The 21,361-nt window shown below is 40.5% G+C and overlaps 1 protein-coding gene and 1 pseudogene across 2 annotated transcripts; both read right to left on the reverse strand.

The window, feature by feature from the left end:
* Positions 1-243: 243 nt before the first annotated feature.
* Positions 244-19,587, reverse strand: LOC144037754 (uncharacterized; annotated as a pseudogene). Its single transcript, XR_013289031.1, has 2 exons — positions 19,444-19,587; positions 244-2,145 (listed from the first exon to the last, which is right to left on the reverse strand). The product of XR_013289031.1 is annotated as an uncharacterized LOC144037754 (transcript).
* On the reverse strand, positions 13,897-18,671 carry LOC144037751 (uncharacterized). The gene is made up of 2 exons (XM_077549506.1): positions 18,052-18,671; positions 13,897-16,252 (listed from the first exon to the last, which is right to left on the reverse strand). Exons 1-2 carry the CDS (start codon positions 18,173-18,175, stop codon positions 14,133-14,135), a joined length of 2,244 nt encoding a protein of 747 aa, XP_077405632.1. The 5' UTR covers positions 18,176-18,671; the 3' UTR covers positions 13,897-14,132.
* Positions 19,588-21,361: the final 1,774 nt, after the last annotated feature.

Below are 21,361 nucleotides of genomic sequence, written 5' to 3' on the forward strand. Positions count from 1 at the left end.
AGCCTACTATAGATATATTTCTGCAAAGAATATCATGGCAAGACAAATTAAACGTGGCAAGATATGTGGAGTAAAAAAAGCAGAAGGCGGCAAAATATACAGACAACTTAAATAACTTTGCAACACGGAAGAAGAACCCCATTAGCGAATTTATTAGGTAAACGGATCACAGAGGCATATGGAGGGCCATGATCACTGATGTCTGTAGCAGACCTGGCACATAAAGAAGAAATATACGCATACAACAGGGTTAAGTCAAGACACATACAATATAAGGTGCAAGTACACAGATCCTTCGTTCATTCAGTGGTTGACAGGATTTCTGCACCATTTTAAGTCGATCCATAAATGAGTTCATATCAAGCTTCATTAATCACGGCTATTCTCACCAGCACACCTGTGCCTCTTAGCTTTGGCATTACTTGAATATATTTGACCACAAACGGAGCAGGCAAAAGGCTTCTCTCCAGTGTGGGTTATTGTGTGCCTTTTTAAATTTCTTTTTTGAGAAAAACTTTTGACCACAAATCGAGCAAGCAAAAGGCTTCTTTCCAGTGTGGGTTCTTGTGTGCATGTTTAAGTTTCTTCTTTGAGCAAAACATTGACCACAAACCGAGCAAGCAAAGGGCTTCTCTCCAGTGTGTGTCCTTGTGTGTTGGCTTAAGTCTCCCTTGTGAGCAAAATTTTGACCACAAACAGAGCGGGCAAAAGGCTTCTCTCCAGTGTGGGTTGTTGTGTGCCTTTTTAAGTGTCCTTTTTGAGTAAAACTTTGACCACAAACCGAGCAAGCAAAAGGCTTCTCTCCAGTGTGGGTTCTTGTGTGTTTGCTTAAGTCTCCCTTGTGAGCAAACTTGTGATCACAAACTGAGCACGCAAAAGGCTTCTCTCCAGTGTGGGTTCTTGTGTGCATTTTTAAATTTCTTTTTTGAGAAAAACTTTGACCACAAATCGAGCAAGCAAAAGGCTTCTCTCCAGTGTGGGTTCTTGTGTGTTTGCTTAAGTCTCCCTTGTGAGCAAACTTGTGATCACAAACTGAGCACGCAAAAGGCTTCTCTCCAGTGTGGGTTCTTGTGTGCATTTTTAAATTTCTTTTTTGAGAAAAACTTTGACCACAAATCGAGCAAGCAAAAGGCTTCTCTCCAGTGTGGGTTCTTGTGTGTTTGCTTAAGTCTGCCTTGTGAGCAAACTTGTGATCACAAACTTAGCACGCAAAAGGCTTCTCTCCAGTGTGGGTTCTTGTGTGCATTTTTAATTTTCTTTTTTGAGAAAAACTTTGACCACAAATCGAGCAAGCAAAAGGCTTCTCTCCAGTGTGTGTCCTTGTGTGTTTGCTTAAGTCTCCCTTGTGAGCAAACTTGTGATCACAAACTGAGCACGCAAAAGGCTTCTCTCCAGTGTGGGTTCTTGTGTGCATTTTTAAAATTCCTTTTTGAGTAAAACATTGACCACAAACCGAGCATGCATGAGGCTTCTCTCCAGTGTGGGTTCTTGTGTGCATTTTTAAGAACACTTTTTGAGTAAAACATTGACCACAAACCGAGCAAGCAAAAGGCTACTCTCCAGTGTGGGTTCTTGTGTGCACTTTCAAGCTTGTTTTGTAAGAGAAACGTCGGCCACAAACTGAGCAGGGAAAAGGTTTTTCACCAGTGTGGCTAATCATATGTCTGGTCAAATAAAAGTTGCAGCCAAAAGATTTTTTACATAGAGAACATTCCCAACGTTTGCTGCCAGTGTGACATGTCACGTCACCGTCAGACTGCTCGCCATCAGTGCGAGGAGAGTGTGACGCGTCTTCAGCATCTGACATTAGAGCTAACCGGCTGTCTGCTTGTGATCCTCCACGGTGGTCCTCCTCATCATCTTCAGTTGTTATCAGTTGTCTGGAGCTGCTGCTTGTCGGCTACGCCCCTTTGTTGTTTTCATATAGACATTCATCTTTAGTCTTCAAATGGACATCAGTCCCGGGCAACTCTATGAACTCCTCCTCCTCTTTAATATATAGTGGCAGCTGCCCCTCTTTATTTATGTTGGGAGGATGTGGCTGCTCCTCTTCTTTAACCTGCAGAGGCTCCAGGTTGTCCTCCTCTTTCACGCCAGGGAAGTCTGACTCCTGCCGCTCAGGACAAAGATATATTTCATCGACGACTGCGGGACACAAGAGACACAATGTTTGGTAAATTCACTTTATTGTGAGGTTATGTATTTTATATTTAAGATTATCACATGGGCCACATGAGCGAAGTAATAACAAAGCCGGGAAAACGTATGTGTGTGTGGAAATGTGTATGTATTGTTAGAAGACTCCTTTGTCTTCCGCGTGTATGTTGTTTTTCGGGTAGAGAGAATGTTGATTTTCTGAATACAGACTGGAGATCGGTGAACAGGTCCTTCGAAGGATTTATTTTACAGAATATTCCTGACACAAGCGAGCTCCCAGCAATGGTGGGAGTCTCTCGCAAGTGTGTCGATTACAGACACTTACAACCCTTTTATACTATCTTGAAGGGCGGTTCCAAACAGTCCACCTGGAGTTCACCGTACATGAGATAAGACTTTAAACACATCATTGATTACAGACACTTCAACCACAGACAATGGCCTATTGTTGTGGAAATTGATGAGATCCCAGTCATGACGATAAGATTTTAAACACATCATTGATTACAGACACTTGGCAGAAATAGCGACATCACTCACAAAGACACATCCACAGATAAAAGTTCTACTGAGGAAATATATAAATTAAAACACTTATGACTAAATCTGGGCAGAAGACCCTCTTCAGTATGTACATGTATGTGTGAAGAAACAACCGATTTGCCTCAGCGTGTAGATTAGTAGTAATTAGTCGCTAACAAAACGCATCTCCTTTTTTTGTGGTGGCTAGCAAGCTAAGCGAAGCTAAGCGAAGCTAAGCAAAACATGGACGAGAGATATTGACGAGCACCGCCTGATACGAATGTAAGCAGACACGAAATGTAGCAATTATTTTTGACTTCTCTAAAGTAGCGACGCACGCACAGTGTCGATGTTTAAGTCCATTCAGTCAGAAATCAAGAAGGATTATATAGCGAAGCGCGAAAGCGTACGTGTCTGTCTACGCCAGAGGTGGGCATCGAGGGCCGAAGTCCTGCAGGTTTTGCATGTTGCCCTTCTCCAACACAGCTGATATATGATCAGCTCATCAGGAAGCTCTGCATAAGCCTGATAACGATCCTGTTGATTGGAATCAGCTTGTGTTGGAAGCGAGAAACTTCCAAAACCAGCAGGACTCCGGCCCTCGAGGACCGAGATTGCCCACCTCTGGTCTACGCCAAAGCAGCCTGGAACGGAGTATCATCGTCACGTGAAACCCACGGCAACTCCAGCTGGAACAATCTAATTGCCGGGGAAAACCATGATGTAATAATAAACAAAAATATCACGCAGAACGATATGTTTACCAGGAGAACAAAGGGGACACATTAAAACTACATTTGGACGAATAAGAAACACGTGTAGTACCTGTACATAGTGATGGCAGTGCGACACTGAAGCTTTGATACAAGCTTCAAACCATGAACTACAATTCCATAGAACCACTGCTTCAAAGCTTCTTTTGGTGCGGAAAAAAATCATGTGACATATGACGTCCGAAGCAGCGACTGATTCGTTGCCCGAATGAATCACATGCCTGGTTCGCGGTCCAATCACGTGATTCTCGATTCTGACAGGTGACAGGTTGAAACAGTTTTGAATTTGAGCGTCAACCCTTTATGACCGCTCTAAAAAATGTACTATTTGTGTGTTGTTGGTGCTGTTGAATTGTCATTGCCTTGCGTTGTTACATTTGGTCGTTCATGGAGCCAGCCAGGAAGAGAAGGTCGTTCTGAAATGTGGGAACACTTCAATCTGATCACTCCTGATAAGGTAGGTGTGCTGGCTGTTTAAAGTTATGTATATAGATCAGAATCAGAAAAAAACTTTAATTATCCCCGGGGGACAATTATTTATTGATTTATTTTTTCGAAGGGCATTTTTTTTTCCGAGGCGCAAATTAAATAAAAAACGTTTTGACTTGGACGGGAATGGAACCCGAATTACCCAAGTGGCAGGTGATCATTTTATCACTGAACAACCAATGTTTGGGTGTAAAGCTTATGTAAATAGGCTTTACCTTTTTTACTTTCTTCAATTGATTTGACCTCAGTCAGATGCATGTGTAGAAACAGTACAGTCCCTGACAAAAGTCTTGTCGCTTATCCATTTTGTAGAAACACCAGTTTATAACCTGACTTTTAATTAACCCATTGGTTTTGGAAATGGCTCATATAAAAGCTAAAACCCTCCCAAATGATGTTTAATATACAAAAATAAATTTGCTTCACTGAAGAAATTTTGATCATTTAATGAACACAGAAAGGTCAGATTTTGGCAAGACAAAAGTTTTGTCGCCTACAAAAAGTCATGTGAAAATGGAACAAATAATTGACTTCAAATACAAAAAAAGTTACATAACATCAGAGAATGAAGTAGTGGTGCTGTGAGATCCATATCTAATATCTTGTATGACTTCCATGAGCTTGAAGGACTGCATCCATGCGGTTCGGCAATGATTCATACAAGTAATCAGGAATAGCCAAGAAAGCAGTCTGGGTGTATCTCGGATCCATGCGGGCTCCAGTAGGTCTTCTGCAATATTTGCGGTGGCTGTGATGTAATTCAAGCGAAGATTTATCAGAGAAATCCACCTTCTGCCCAGAAAACAGTTAAGTTTTCTGGGGTTACATCCAGTATGGGGCCTTCAAGAGATTTGCAGGGTGGAAGGCAATATCAGTAGCCTAAAATATCAAGATGTATTGGCTACCTCTTACATTCCCAACTATAAAAGGGGTCAAATTTTGCAGCAGGATGGCGCTCCATCGCATACTTCCATCTCTACATCAAAGTTCCTCAAGGCGAAGAAGATCAAGGTGCTCCAAGACTGGCCAGACATGAACATCATTGAGCATGTCTGGGGTAGAATGAAAGAGGAAGCATGGAAGACCAAAGCAAAGAATCTTGATGAACTCTGGGAGGCATGTAAGACTGCTTTCTTTGCTATTCCTGATTACTTGTATGAATCATTGCCGAACCGCATGGATGCAGTCCTTCAAGCTCATGGAAGTCATACAAGATATTAGATATGGATCTCACAGCACCACTACTTCATTTTCTGATGTTATGTAACTTTTTTTTGTATTTGAAGTCAATTATTTGTTTCATTTTCACATGACTTTTTGTAGGCGACAAAACTTTTGTCTTGCCAAAATCTGACCTTTCTGTGTTCATTAAATGATCAAAATTTCTTCAGTGAAGCAAATTTATTTTTGTATATTAAACATCATTTGGGAGGGTTTTAGCTTTTATATGAGCCATTTCCAAAACCAATGGGTTAATTAAAAGTCAGGTTATAAGCTGGTGTTTCTACAAAATGGATAAGCGACAAGACTTTTGTCAGGGACTGTATATGTAATATGATGCACGCCAGCATCGTCGGTCCCGTGCGAGCGAGTTTTCTCTAAATGTGGAGAAGTTGTGAGCAAAAAAAGAAACCGTCTCAATCCAAAAACAGTGGAAAAAATAATGTACCTCAATAAAAATCTTTGAGTGTCCCCCATGGCCCCCTGTCAGTTACACAAGCACACCCAACCTATGCCATATTTTACCAGCACTTTCTCCTCAATAACAAAATACACACATTCATCAGTCTTTATTTGTCAATAGTACATGCTATTCGGTCTTAGTGTGAGTCCATCAAAGAATTTTCAAAGCATGCTTTAAATCCACTGCAGCCTTGCAGTTTACCAGTAGAGGTCACTGTAACTGAAGCTTCGAGTAATGAACCTATTTTCAAAACAATTGGCTCAAGTGGTTCAGTGCTTCACAAAAGCTTAATTTGCCCATCACTACCTGTACAGCAGTGTTGTAAAGCTGTAGTCGTGCTCCTCAACAAAATTGCTAATCAGCGCAGAGCAGCGCATCTACGAACCTGAGCACTTATGACACGTAAAAATAAAGCCGTATTCCTGAAGCGAAAACATGAAGAGTGAAGACATTTAACATTTTCAATTTGATGTTTTACTGTTTTTGAATTTACTTATAGGCATATCAATGTGATATAATCATGAGTGTTTAAAAGAATACAGTGGGATGGTGATTTTGTGAACTTTATTTGATCTTTGTACCCTCAAATGCTGTTAGAGGGGCAATGTGCATGATGTGTCAGAGTCTCTTGTCATTTAGGGACTGAAGGTCTGGGGTCAGATTTTGATTACTTCTGTTCCCCCAATCAAGAAGGGGAACTGTATAAAGATGTCTGTTTACCATCAACCTTACACCTTTGTTCAATCTAGGAGATGACATGTCTGCCCTTTGTTCAATCATGAGCCAGGAGGAGGAACCTTTTAGCTTTTTTGTATAAATGTGTCGATGTTCTGTAAATTGTCACACACTTGGGATCATATCGTTGCATTCTGATGTGATGTCCTGACTGTGTCTTTAGAGGCCTCTAAATAAATTCTTGCAAGAAAACTTCTTCATCAGATCCTGAATACAATTATTTGGACACGCAAAGATTACACTTAATATAGTAATCAAAATATTCCTTCAAAATGGTGACGCCGACGTGGACTTATTGAGACGTTTTTCAACAGCTGTGATTGATCCTGAACACCGGATTTCTAAAGCGCAAAAATATTAACAAGGTGAGTGGACATTTTATCCACGTAGAGAAATTCTGGTTGTTTGGGATCAATACAGTTGCATTTCGTCTGTGCTAAGTTGTATTTGGGATCTGTGAACAAGTTAGGGGGGTTGTAGTAGTATTTCTTACGGTGGGACGGAAAGTCCTCGATTTTGAAAATTACTACGACATTGAACCATGCATGGGAGTTTTTTCCGCGGTGGAATAGGTTGTGTTTTTTTATTTTTTCGTATGAATAAGCCGTCAGTATATGAACTACTGGGAGTGCGGAGTGGATTAGCCGCCTGTGTGTTAACAAGGTGTGTGCTGTGTGGAGTTACTGAACCGAGGGACATAATTCCTCGGTGTGTGTATGTTGTGTTAAATAAGAAGCCGGGAAAATATTAAGACGCGCATAGAGATGCCCCGTGTTTACGGAAGTGACGTCAAGTCGAAGCGCTTCGCCGTTTAAAACGGCATGAGACATTGAGTACCACGGAGGAATAGGCTGATTCTGTTGTTGTGGTGTTATAAGCAGCTAGTGGTGATCGCACTATGTGTTGCGGATGTGTGTTGTGAAATAAGCAGCTCGCGTTGATCACGCGTAGTGTTTGCTGAGCTAAACGCCCGTATGTCGCGTAGTTCGCTACGGTGCGTGGATTGATATATAAGGTAGCCTGCCGTTTTTTCGGTTCAGAGCTGTGATATAGCCGCCCGTGAAGATCCGGATATATTTGTTGAAGTCGCGCAAAAGGTATTTAATATCTGTTTCATTTTCGTCTTGTTTGTGTTTGTCTGAAAAAAAAAAAAAAGAAAATTTTTTTTTGGGGGGATTAATGAGAATACTTTTGATCTGTTATATCGTAGTATAATAAGTGAGACGTCACTGACTTTATAAATATTAAAAACGACTAATTACTACATATTATGGACGGAAAAAATTGACCGTAACTAAGGAGGTTTGCATAGACTTCCGGTCGAGAGTCAGAATTGGTCGCTAAGCGAACAGTGAGTTCATGATGCTGGACGCATTTCCACCACAGCGTCAACGTAAGTATGAAACTCTTTTAAATGTATGAATGCGCACGAATTGTGATAGTGGTTGGTTCTCACCGTTGTAAAATGTGGTGTGTTTGTGGAATTTGATTGTGTAAACAGCGCCAGACGCTGATTACCTCCGTGAAAAACACTTCTATAAGTTTCTTCGAATGGAAGAAAAGTTAGACGGTGTGGGGTCGTGAGCCAAATGTTGGTTTGTGCTAGAATGTTAGCGTTGGATAGCTCTGTGAAAGTTGCGCAGATGACGATGTTAAGTGATTTTGAGAATGAGGAAACTGATGCTAAGCTAGCGGCTCTGCCAGCGTACGAGTTTTGCGCAGGAGATGAGTTTTTGGTAAGATGCTACTGTGCGAATCTGTTTTTAAGGCTAAGGATGAGTTAGCTGCGGGCAGCCGCATCTGTTAAGAAATTGGAACATAAATTGGATGAAGTGTTGACTGTGAAAGATGACCCGGGGGAAAATTTGAACCAAGCGAGAGCTCTTGGCTTAGAAATGAATTGTTGAGTGAACGCGTTTGTTTGTTTGTTAAGCTCCATGGTGTGTTGTGGCCACGCGGTTTTTCGTTGTTTGTTTTAAATTGTGCGCGACGTGTCTGTGTCGCAGCCGTAACGTTGCGATGGATTGTGCGCGAATAAGTCGACCTTTGAGCTATAAGTACGTGGTGAAGTTATTATTAGACGAATAAACGGTGTATTTTACAAATGAGTGCGCACTTCAGAGAGGTTTGTGTTCGTCTGTGGTTCAACAACAGACGCCACTGAATTAAGTTGAGGAGTTTGTGTTGTGTGAGTGGTTGTTGAGCCCAGTTGGTGAAATGTTTGGAGCATGTGTGAATTGTGAGTTTAAAGGGGGGATTTGATTTCTTCTTGTTTTTGTGTTTTTTCTCCTCAATGCCTTTATGACAAGGGAGAGGAAACTGAAGTTACAGTAAGTGAAAGAAGGACTGAGTTTGTTGGAAGGCAGGTATTTTGTGTCTCCAAAAATGAGCGAGATAAGATAGGATGTATATGAATGGCGTTTTGTAGGAAGAGGAAAAGAGTAGATTTCAATGGAAAAGAGGTGGAAAAAATTTCCTCTCTCTCCAGTTTCTTTGTCCTCAAAAAAGGGTGAAAAAGAATGGTAGCAGGAAATCTGCATATTTTGAAAGGATGGGGGCCGTGAGCTGCTGTTTTAAGAAGGTGGTGATTTGTACTGTTGTCTGTTAAAATTAAATTAAACTAGATAAAAAAGGACAGGGGGGTGTGATACGTTTAGTCCTCTCTTCCATTGTCTCCATTTGGGAGACTTGTAGTCTGTTGTGTGTGTGAATAGCAGGGGTCGTCTAAGGCTAAATCAAATTGTTCCTGTTATGCGGAAGGACATAGAGGTCTAGGTGTTAACTACAGGCCACTATCATATTATTTTTAAAATCAGATCTGTGTAATATAGGTGAATAAGTAATAAAACCAAATTTTAATTGAAATAGACTTTTCATTTTTGATTTTTATATTTCCCCTGCATCTCTGATAACTTATTCATAGGTGTGAAAATGATTTAACCTTTGTCTTTATCTGAGTCCCATTCTAGAAATTCGAAAGGACTTCCATCCAAGTGGCCAGGGTGACTGACAGCTGTCACATTTTCTTAAATTTGAGGTAACACGTAATGAAGATGTCTATGGTAGACATATGCGTAAATATAGTTCTACTACTTGCTATAGTGTAGTGATCAAATTCAAATAAAACCACAAAATAAATAAATGAATAAATTAAAAATAGTTTGAAAACCAAAAGATTTTGGGGGAATTTTTTATTTATTTTTATTGGAAATTGTATGACAACAAGCAGTGTTCTCTTGCTATGATCTCATCTCCCTCTGTCTGTTCCGAGTGTATAAATGTTTCAAGCAGGTTCAATCTTTGACTGAAAGGTGTTTCACTTGGGTGACTCAACCAAAAAGTGCTGGAAATGGAATGAACAGCATTCTCCTGCTATGCTTGATGTTCAGAGTGGACGGCGAACTGAACAATGGTCACTTTCGGGGGGGGAAGTGACTACACGGACTGCGAAAAGGATGGTACACTGTAAATCCGCTCGTCCTGTGACTGTTCAATGACTCTTATGCATTGTTTGAGCATAATGTCCAGCAACTTTTTGAGCAGACAGGATTATCATCGATTCTGCCATGATGAACTTTTCCTGAGAACTCCAGTACACAAAGCCCAGTGCCCGCTTTGAACTATGCCCTGCATAAACTGCTATCGACAAGGACAGGAAGGAATATGAACTACAGTTGTGGACTCAAAGTTCTGGAATCATCTGAGTTTGGTGCCTGAGGTCGTATGTTGTATTCTGTTTGTAGACATTTGCACTCTGTACTATGTCAGAAAGGAGATGTGATCTATAGCAACGCAGTTTCGGAAATTGAGAACAGCTTATGTGAATTAGGGAAGTATAAAATTTATTCTAATCTTTAAATACTATATTTTCCGTTGTTTGATGCTTGTTGAATTTGGCCTTCTAGTTTTTTTTCCCATTTCTCTTTTATAACTTTGGCTTCTCAGAGTGGACTCAGATATGGAACACTTACGGCGAATTTGCTGGTTAAATTTTTAATTTTGATTAAGCTCAACAGCACTGATCTTTGGATTCCATGGGGAATGCACAAAGGCAAAGTTCCCTGCTGTGTTTTTACAAGCCCCCACTACTCTGTAAAAGAGGTGAGGTTAGGTAGCATTTTAAGAATACTTTTTGGTTGGTTTAAAGTAGGGATTTTGTTTTGTTTTTCTGATTATAACTCGTTCCTTTTACTAGTTGAGATGGCAGATATTTGGAAGATTTGTGACCTGCAATAGATTAATGGGGTTGTTTTAAAAAAAAAAAATAATAATAATAATAATAATAATTCTTCTCTTCCTGACCCTAAAAGTCCTCCGCTGCAGTATCTTAATTTACATCTGCTTGAGTTGTTTTTTTTTTCACTTTAAGTTCCCTGAACAGGATTTAAATTTACATTACAAACTCTTGCCTCAAAGGCTTTTGTTTTTATGGCTCCTGGCTAGCTCAGCTGGAGATCTTTTTATAGTTCTGGTGTTGGCCAAATTGTCACAATTTGGTTGTTTTTTAATCTACAGGACACAAGGTGTCTGTTTTTCCTCTTTGAAGCAGCAATTTGGAAGCGGCTGCAGTTTTCACATTCAGGTCTGAAATGATCAAAATTGATCTTTATCAGATGGGGGAATGATTGGTCTGTCTGAGTTTGTTGAAAAGGAAGTCTGATGTGAGAATGATTGGTCTGTCTGATGTGAGAATGACTGGTCTGTCTGTGTATCAAAAGGAAGTCTGATGTGAGAATGAAGTTTGGTGTGAGGAATTTACAGGCAGCGAATGGGGAGGATTTGACTTGGAGGAAACGTAAGTTCTACAAAGATGACAAAAGACGACCCTTATAGCAGAAATACGGTAAGTATGTTCCATTTCAGAAATGATTGAAAGGTATAATTTCTAGAGCCCATGGAATATGCCATTTAGGTGTGGAAGGAACATTGACACACCTGGGTGACATTTTTTCATGAGACAAGTTGTTAAAAATGAACTGCAGTGTTTATTTAAGGTATGAGTATAAATCTCTTCTCAGACTGTTCATGGCCCGGCCGGACATGAATAGTTCTGAGTTAAGATGATGTTGTTTTTAAATGATTTACACTGCTATAATAAGAAACCAGCGTTAAAAATACAGAAATTTGATGTACGACAAAGAGCACATTTATGCTAAAATCTACAACAGTAAATATCATGGTAAAATATTTGATTAATCATTATCTATCATCATAAGGGTTTCCTAGGAAGATTGGATCAGACAAACCCACTTGAAAAAACAAAACTTCATAAGATATAGAAAAGGCATTGAGATTAAAACATATTTGATTTAGTATATTATCTCTGATCTCAAGGACATTAAAGAAAAATAGAAATATTAAACAATTGGCCTCATAAAGTTTCAATGGCAACAAGACTTTCATTATTATGCCATTGAATGTACAAATGTCATTAAACGGATTCTGTTTGAATGCCACAACAAAAATAACTTTTTCCGTGTCCAACAGCATGTTTCAGGACCTACAGAACTTAAACAATTAACATTTGCTAACAAAAAACCAGGTGCTCTTTTCAAAGTAAAGAATGAAGACTATGTATGTTATGAGTGACTAAATGAAAATGATTTTGCACACAGATTGGTTTGCTGATCATAATGGTGGGGGCCACATCCACCACATGTGAGCCAAGAGGTCCCAGGCTCATCAAATCACATCAATTGAAACCGACTGAGGGGGATGACTAAGCTGCTGATCTGCGTCCACACCAATTGGAGCCATCTAACGGATCCCACCACACCCGGTTCCAGTGTCTACCTGACAAGCTGCCCAAGGACGCAGAGGAAAGAAGATTCATTGGAGTGCCTTTTCCCTGGGCACGGATTGACACAGTTGGAAAAGCTGATCAAGTGTCAATCTGCTGTTTGAAAGGGGGAAATCACTCAAATCCCCTTTTCATCAATTCACAAGGATTGAGTCACACTGGGAATGAAGTCCCGTGACCTTTCCTGCGATCTCTGGCAGAGAGCCAGGGTTCGGAAAAAGGCTGACAAACGCCTCTTTTTAAAAAAAGTTGACCAACTGTCGAACGCACTTTTCATTCAACAAGACCTTCATCAGGAGATGGCTTCGAGGGACGGACACATCTGCTATTGCGTCGTGACACTTAACCACATCACATAGTGTTATGCCTCACATTTATTATGCCCCTTCCACTGAATTTTTTAATGAATCAAACTGAATTTTGACTGCTAAGCCCCTCTATCTATTTCTCTATCTTTCTCTCTCTCTCTCTCTCTCTCTCTCACCTGCTATTCTTATTTCTAAACTCCACACATAAACATTGCTTCATTTTTGCGACGATCAAGATTCGCGCTGGACTTTCTCTCTAGACTATTGTGGGATTAAATGTCCGGTTTTTGAACTTATAGAAGTTCAATGGTAGGACTGAAGACATTTAACATTTTCAATTTGATGTTTTACTGTTTTTGAATTTACTTATAGGCATATCAATGTGATATAATCATGAGTGTTTAAAAGAATACAGTGGGATGGTGATTTTGTGAACTTTATTTGATCTTTGTACCCTCAAATGCTGTTAGAGGGGCAATGTGCATGATGTGTCAGAGTCTCTTGTCATTTAGGGACTGAAGGTCTGGGGTCAGATTTTGATTACTTCTGTTCCCCCAATCAAGAAGGGGAACTGTATAAAGATGTCTGTTTACCATCAACCTTACACCTTTGTTCAATCTAGGAGATGACATGTCTGCCCTTTGTTCAATCATGAGCCAGGAGGAGGAACCTTTTAGCTTTTTTGTATAAATGTGTCGATGTTCTGTAAATTGTCACACACTTGGGATCATATCGTTGCATTCTGATGTGATGTCCTGACTGTGTCTTTAGAGGCCTCTAAATAAATTCTTGCAGGAAAACTTCTTCATCAGATCCTGAATACAATTATTTTGGACACGCAAAGATTACACTTAAAATAGTAATCAAAATATTCCTTCAAGAGTTACAACAGTTTGATGACCTCTAAATATAGGTGTGTGTGTGTGTGTGTGTGTGTGTGTGTGTGTGTGTGCGCGCGCGCGCGCGTTCTCCTGTGCTCCACAAAGCTCTTTTTCGCACGTCACATTTGTTGCAGCACGCATATTCACGATATCGGCGACACTCTATTCTCACACTTGGCGTCTGCTGAGCCAATGAGTCGCTAACAAAACGCGTCTCCTTTTTTTTTTTGGGTGGCTAGCAAGCTAAGCAAAGCTAAACTAAACCGGGCCGAGAGATTTTGACGAGCACTGTCTGATCCGAATGTAACCAGATACGAAATGTAGTGAATATGTTTGACTTGAGTAAAGTAGTGACGCACGCACAGTGTCGATGTTTGAATCCATTCAGCCCGAAATGAAGAATCATCATATAGTGAAGCGCGACAGCGTGTGTGTGTGTGTGTGTGTGTACGCAAAAGCAGCCTGGAACGGAGTATCATCATTGCGTTAATTTAATAATATACAAAAATATCACGCTGAACGATATATTTACCAGGAGAGCAAAAGAGACATATTAAATCAATTTATTAGGGAAACAGATGACAGAGAGGCATGGAGGGCCATGATCACTGATGTCTGTAGCAGACCTGGCACATGAAGAAGAAATATAAGCATATAACAGGGTTAAGTCAAGACACATACAATATACAATGTAAGTACACAGATCCTTCGTTCATTCAGCGGTAGACAGGATTTCTCGCACCATTTTAAGTCAATCCATAAATGAGTTCATATCAAGCTTCATTAATCACGGCTATTCTCACCAGCACACCTGTGCCTCTTAGCTTTGGCATTACTTGAATATATTTGACCACAAACGGAGCAGGCAAAAGGCTTCTCTCCAGTGTGGGTTCTTGTGTGCACTTTTAAGCTTGTTTTGTAAGAGAAACGTCGGCCACAAACTGAGCAGGGAAAAGGCTTCTCTCCAGTGTGGGTTATTGTGTGCCTTTGTAATTTTTGCCTGTCAGAGAAACTTTGACCGCAAACCGAGCAAGCAAAAGGCTTCTCTCCAGTGTGGGTTCTTGTGTGTTTGTTTAAGTTTCCCTTGTGAGCAAACTTGTGACCACAAACTGAGCAGGCAAAAGGCTTCTCTCCAGTGTGGGTTCTAGTGTGTATTGTTAAGTTATTTCTTTGAGCAAAACTTTGACCACAAACTGAGCAGGCAAAAGGCTCCTCTCCGGTGTGGGTTCTTGTGTGCATTTTTAACTGTCCTTTTTGAGTAAAACATTGACCACAAACTGAGCAGGCAAAAGCCTTCTCTCCAGTGTGGGTTGTTGTGTGCCTTTGTAAGTGTCCTTTTTGAGTAAAACATTGACCGCAAACCGAGCAAGCAAAAGGCTTCTCTCCAGTGTGGGTTCTTGTGTGCGTTTTTAAGTCTCCTTTTTGAGTAAAACATTGACCACAAACGGAGCAGGCAAAAGGCTTCTCTCCAGTGTGGGTTCTTGTGTGTCTGCTTAAGTGTCCCTTGTGAGCAAACTTGTGACCACAAACTGAGCAGGCAAAAGGCTTCTCTCCAGTGTGGGTTCTTGTGTGGGTTCGTGTGTGTTTATTTAAGTCTCCCTTGTGAGCAAACTTGTGACCACAAACCGAGCAGGCAAAAGGCTTCTCTCCAGTGTGGGTTCTTGTGTGTTTCTTTAAGTCGTCCTTGTGAGCAAATTTGTGACCACAAACCGAGCAAGTAAAAGGCTTCTCTCCAGTGTGGGTTGTTTTGTGCCTTTGTAAGTTTCCTTTTTGAGTAAAACATTGACCACAAACTGAGCAGGCAAAAGGCTTCTCTCCAGTGTGGGTTGTTGTGTGCCTTTGTAAGTGTCCTTTTTGAGTAAAACATTGACCACAAACCGAGCAAGCAAAAGGCTTCTCTCCAGTGTGGGTTATTGTGTGCACATTTAAGCTTATTTTGTAAGAGAAACGTCGACCACAAACTGAGCAGGGAAAAGGCTTCTCTCCAGTGTGGGTTCTTGTGTGCATTTTTAAGATTCCTTTTTGAGTAAAACATTGACCACAAACCGAGCAAGCAAAAGGCTTCTCTCCAGTGTGGGTTTTTGTGTGCACTTTTAAGCTTATTTTGTAAGAGAAACGTCGGCCACAAACTGAGCACGGAAAAGGCTTCTCTCCAGTGTGGGTTTTTGTGTGCATTTTTAAGAATCCTTTTTGAGTAAAACATTTACCACAAACCAAGCAAGCAAAAGGCTTCTCTCCAGTGTGGGTTGTTGTGTGCCTTTGTAAGTTTCCTTTTTGAGTAAAACATTGACCACAAACCGAGCAAGCAAAAGGCTTCTCTCCAGTGTGGGTTCTTGTGTGCACTTTTAAGCTTATTTTGTAAGAGAAACGTCGGCCACAAACTGAGCAGGGAAAAGGTTTTTCACCAGTGTGGCTAATCATATGTCTTCTCAAATGAAAGTTGCTGCCAAAAGTTTGTTTACATAGAGAACATTTCCAACATTTGCTGCCAGTGTGACATGTCACGTTACCGTCAGACTGTTCGTCATCAGTGCGAGGAGAGTGTGACGCGTCTTCAGCATCTGACATTAGAGCTAACCGGCTGTCTACTTGTGATCCTCCACGGTGGTCCTCATCATCTTCAGTTATCAGTTGTCTTGAGCTGCTGCTTGAAGTCTCCGCCCCTTTGTTGTTTTCATATAGACATTCATCTTTAGTCTTCAAATGGACATCAGTCCCGGGCAACTCTGGGAACTCCTCCTCCTCTTCTTTAATGTATAGTGGCAGCTGCTCCTCTTTTTTTATGTTGGGAAGATGTGGCTGCTCCTCTTCTTTAACCTGGAGAGGCTCCGGGTTGTCCTCCTCTTTCACGCCAGGGAAGTCTGACTCCTGCCGCTCAGGACAAAGATATGTTTCACAGACGTCTGCGGGACACAAGAGACACAAGGTTTGGTAAATTCACTTTATTGTGGGGTTATTTTATTTTATATTTAAGATTATCACATGGGCCACGTGAGCGCAATAATAACAAAGCCGGGAAAACGTACGTGTGTATACTAGGGGTGTGGAAAATAATATGATATTAATGGATGCATCGATGCGCACATGCACGATGCGAGTGCATCGGCTTATTCACTGGGTATCGATGTAATTGACGTGTGAAATCTAGATTCATCTTGATGCGTTGGCGGGTATCGGTAAAATTCGATGCAAGCGCCGTTTTATTCATTGTAAACTTCATCCCATATGCTGTTCCCCAAAATCCCAGGGCGCAGTGAATGCACAATGCGGAAGCCGTGAGACACCCACAGTACACTAGCAAAACAACATGGACGTCCGAGCGAGCAGCAGCGAGGAGGATTATATGTAATTCACCTGCAACGTTTAAATCATATGTTTGGAAACACTACGGATTCGCAAAAAAAGACGGAAAGCTTGACAAAACGTCCGTCATTTACAAAGAATGCCGCGTGAAGAAGCCGTACAACGGCAGCATGACAAACATGCAGACCCACTTAAAAAGGATACACCACATTGCTAACAAGTGTACCGCCGCGTCCCCGTCTAGTTCCTCGTCGGACACCGGAGATGGACTAAGCAAATTAGGTCAGGATCAGAAAAGTTTCTCTGCAACAAGTGTCCCCTCTGAACGAGTGTTCAGGACAGCAGGTGACATTATAAGAGCAGAGCGCAGTCGGCTTTCTCCCGAACATGTAGACCAACTAATCTTCCTGAAAAAAACCCTGAAGCAGCACCATATGAAATGCATCACAAAGTGAGGTGTTGACAGTGAGTGGTATTTGCAGAAAGATGTTCTTTTCTTTTTAATTCTTATGGATATTTCGTAATGAGACACTCAGTGGGAGTAGTCTGTGTTTGCACTACAGCAGCAGCTGTGAGTTTCAGATGGCAAATTGTTTACATTTGATTTGCACAAAATCCAATTGTGAAAGGGTATAAGTTGTTTTGCACTTTCTGATCCTTAATACTGTATTAGCCTACCTCACAGTGAGTTCATATAAGCAGTATGTTTTGCAGACAGGAATATGAAGAAACATTGATTGCACTATTGTAAGTGTCACGTTAAGTTACTCATTGAGTGTTTTTAAGATGGCAAAAACTGCACTTTTGTTAAATCTACTGCCTATGAAGAATAAAGCCAGTAGTTTTGTACTACTAAACTGAATTTCAGATTTTTTTTATATATTTTTTTCATTTTCCCCTTTGCTTTTTTGCATCATGTTGAATCGCATCGTATCGCAACAAATTGCATCATATTGTTTCGGATCGCATTGATTTGAATTAAATGATTATCGTATCGCATCGTGAAGACGGTGAATCGCATCGCATCGTATCGCCAGAAAATTCCATGTATCGTTAAAGTATCGTATCGCTGGCAGTGCATCGAGATGCGTATCGAATCGTCCTCAGTGCTGATTCCCACCCCTAGTGTATACGTGTATCGATGTATGTGCGTAGAAACAACAGATTTGCGTCAGCTTGTAAAAAAAAAAGAGAGCAATTGCTTAGTGCTGTGTACAAGTGACACAGCAATGTGAAAATTGAAAAAGCAGTTCTGTGAAATTCAATTAAGATCTGAGTAATGTACCAAAGCGACAGACAAAAACTGTAAACGTAAGGTAACAAAGTGGCCGGATGAAGATTCCTCTCAAAATAAATAAATACATATTGTTCAAAAGTGTTGATTAAGCAAGCGACAAACCTGCTGTGTTCCACACAACACGAGGCTGCTTGCACACAGCGTCCAGCAGGTGACGTTGTCGCTCGTTCTCCTCCTGTGCTCCACAAAGCTCTTTTTCGCACGTCACGTTCGTTGCAGCACACATATTCACGATATCGGCGACTCTCTATGCTCACACTTGGCGTCTGCTGAGCCAATGAGTCGCTAACAAACGCGTCTCCTTTTTTTTGGGTGGCTAGCAAACTAAGCAAAGCTAAGCTAAACCGGGCCAAGAGATTTCGACGAGCACTGTCTGATCCGAATGTAACCAGACACGAAATGTAGTAAATATGTTTGACTTCTATAAAGTAGCGACGCACGCACAGTGTCAATGTTTAAGTCCATTTAGTCCGAAATCAAGAAGAATCATATAGTGAAGCGCGACAGCGTCCGTGTAAAAGCGGCCTGGAAGGGGGTATATCGTCACGTGAAACCTACGGCAACTCCAGTTGGACAAACCCCATGTTCGAGATAACCAAAATTTAATAATATACAAAAATAACACGCTGAACGATATATTTACCAGGAGAACAAAAGACACATAATAACTCTGCATTTGGACGAATAAGAAACACGTGTAGTAACTGTACAACGGTAGGAGTGCCCAATCAGGAGATCTCACTGTTGAGCCCCCTGACCAGATGTATTTAATTGGCCTTTTACTTATTTACTGTTTTTTGCAAATTATAACTTGTATCTATTTTTTAAAAGGTTTAATCGGGCAAAGTGCAATTTCAGAGTTTAGTGGCTGCCGTGAAGAAATATTATTCTTTGCTGTGTGAATCATTTAAAGGAATTGTTTGCCCCTATACAAAGTAATTGCAGCCTACTATAGGTATATTTCTGCAAAGAATATCATGGCAAGACAAATTAAACGTGGCAAGATATGTGGAGTAAAAAAAACAGAAGGCGGCAAAATATACAGACAACTTAAATAACTTTGCAACACGGAAGAAGAACCCCATGTAGCAGACCTGGCACATGAAGAAGAAATATACGCATATAACAGGGTTAAGTCAAGACACATACAATATGCAATGCAAGTACACAGATCCTTCGTTCATTCAGCGGTAGACAGAATTTCTGCACTATTTTAAAAGTCAATGCATAAATGAGGTCATATCAAGCTTCATTAATCACGGCTGTTCTCACCAGCACACCTGTGCATCTTAGCATTGGCATTACTTGAATATAATTGACCACAAACGGAGCAGGCAAAAGGCTTCGCTCCAGTGGTGGGTTCGTGTGTTTGCTTAAGTCTTCCTTGTGAGCAAACTTGTGACCACAAACTGAGCAGGCAAAAGGCTTCTCTCCAGTGTGGGTTCTTTTGTGCCTTTTTAAGTTTCTTTTTTGAGAAAAACTTTGACTACAAACCGAGCAAGCAAAAGGCTTCTCTCCAGTGTGGGTTCTTGTGTGCATTTTTTAAGTATGTCTTGTCAGAGAAACGTCGGCCACAAAACGAGCAAGCAAAAGGATATACAGCATCGTGAAGGAATTCCCCCTTCGCGAACGAACCGGCTCTGATAGCCGGATCTTTGACGTGAACGACGGGAGCCGGCTCCTGACTGGGAGTCGTTTTTTTTCTCTCTCTTTTTTTTTTCTCTCTAAAGCCGCATTTGATTGGTGAGTATGTGTGTGTGACGTCTCTGTTTCTGCGCTCAGCGCCGAGCAGCAGAGGGGGGGGGGCACACGACAGCACGCTGCAAGCAGTCACACACACTCGAACGCGAACGGGAGGGAGGAGACGAGAGATAGGAGGAGAGCGCTTGTATAAACGGAAAGGTAAAAAAAAAACAGTTAAAAAATGAGTGACAAGAGAAAACACAGCAATATATGGACACATTTCAATACAACAACTGACAAAACTAAGGCAGAGTGTAAAGTCTGCAAGACTAAAACTTCATATCGGGGAGGCTCTAGTGTGCATTGTTGCCACTTCAGTCCCATCTGAAAGAATCTTCTCAAAAGCAGGACAGATATTAACGGAGAGAAGAAATAGGATCAGCCCCTCAAAGTTGAGGCACTTGGCATTTCTGAATCTAAATCTAGACTGAAGAAAACTGTTTTCTGGATGCAGATTTTTATTTTATTTTTATTTTACACATTTCAATTTATATTTTGCTGTGCGATTCTGTTTGTTGTTTCACTTAAAAATTGTTATTGTTAAACCTTATTTAAGTTCATTTGTAAATAGTTAAATGTTTGTTTGCACTTTCTATTTGAGTTTATAGTCGAGTTTATAAATAAAAGTGTATTTTATACAACAAACATTTGATATAGTGCAATTTTTTCACATTAGTAATTCATATTGCGCATAGTTTTAAATTGTTGTTGGTAATATATTTATTTAAGCGACAAAAAATCTCTTTTTAGTGAACCGAACCAAAAGAACCGGTTCCCTAAAAAGAGCCGGAATTCCCATCACAATAGCTTAAGCCAAGAATCCTGCATCACATTGTGGACAAAGGTAGAATCTTGGTTGTTGTTTTTTTTGTGTCTTTTGGTGCTGTCAAGAGTAAAATCCTTGTGGTCAATTTATGAGTCACATTAAAGTAAATAGAAAATTGCGTACATGTTTTTAAGTTCTAAAAAGATCACATTTCTGCCCTTAAGTGCATGTTATGCTTTGATACTCCTTTACCAACTAATAGTAGTCCTCACTATACGAACACAATTGGTTCTGAGTGGTTGTTTATGAGTCGCATCACGTTAACTCATTTGCTCCCAAAAACATATAAATATGTACTATTTTAAATATTTCCATGCTCCTTAAGACATATTTATACGTTTTTTAATGGGGGGGTTTATGCAAGAGCATACAGAAGGCTTTGATGCAGCCTCTGAACTGAAGAGAATTGTTGAAGCAATGGTAGTTATTGCAAAAAATGAGATCAACCAGAACCATGTTGCAAAAAGCTCATTTACCCACAGTTTTAAACAGATTTGTGAATAATGATAAAACTTAGCTATATTTTAATGCTAATTGCTGCAGATACAAATATACTTTTTTTCCCTGATGAAAAAAGAGACTCTAATCTTTCTTTTGGTAGGTTCTATGTTTTTATAGCAATAGAACACAATATTCTGTGGGCCTTGCAATATCAATCGAAATCCAGTAAAACAGCCGGGAGCGAAGGGGGTTGTTTCAGTGAAAATGGCTGGCAGTGAATGAGTTAAGGGTGGACAATATAGCTAAAAAATTATATCACAATAGTTCAAGGAAACTTGTGGTGACGATATTTTTGACGATATGTGTAATATTTACTGAACAATATATTTGTGATTGGTGCTT

The sequence above is a fragment of the Vanacampus margaritifer genome, chromosome 17 (assembly GCF_051991255.1).
Source record: "Vanacampus margaritifer isolate UIUO_Vmar chromosome 17, RoL_Vmar_1.0, whole genome shotgun sequence".
Classification (NCBI taxonomy): Eukaryota; Metazoa; Chordata; class Actinopteri; order Syngnathiformes; family Syngnathidae; genus Vanacampus; species Vanacampus margaritifer.

Coding starts and splice junctions, on each gene's coding strand:
- LOC144037751 (XM_077549506.1), bottom strand. CDS start 18,175: ATGTGTGCTGCAACGAACGTGACGTGCGAAAAAGAGCTTTGTGGAGCA. Junction 16,253..18,051: donor TGTTGTGTGGAACACAGCAG/GTTTGTCGCTTG, acceptor TGTGTCCCGCAG/ACGTCTGTGAAACATATCTT.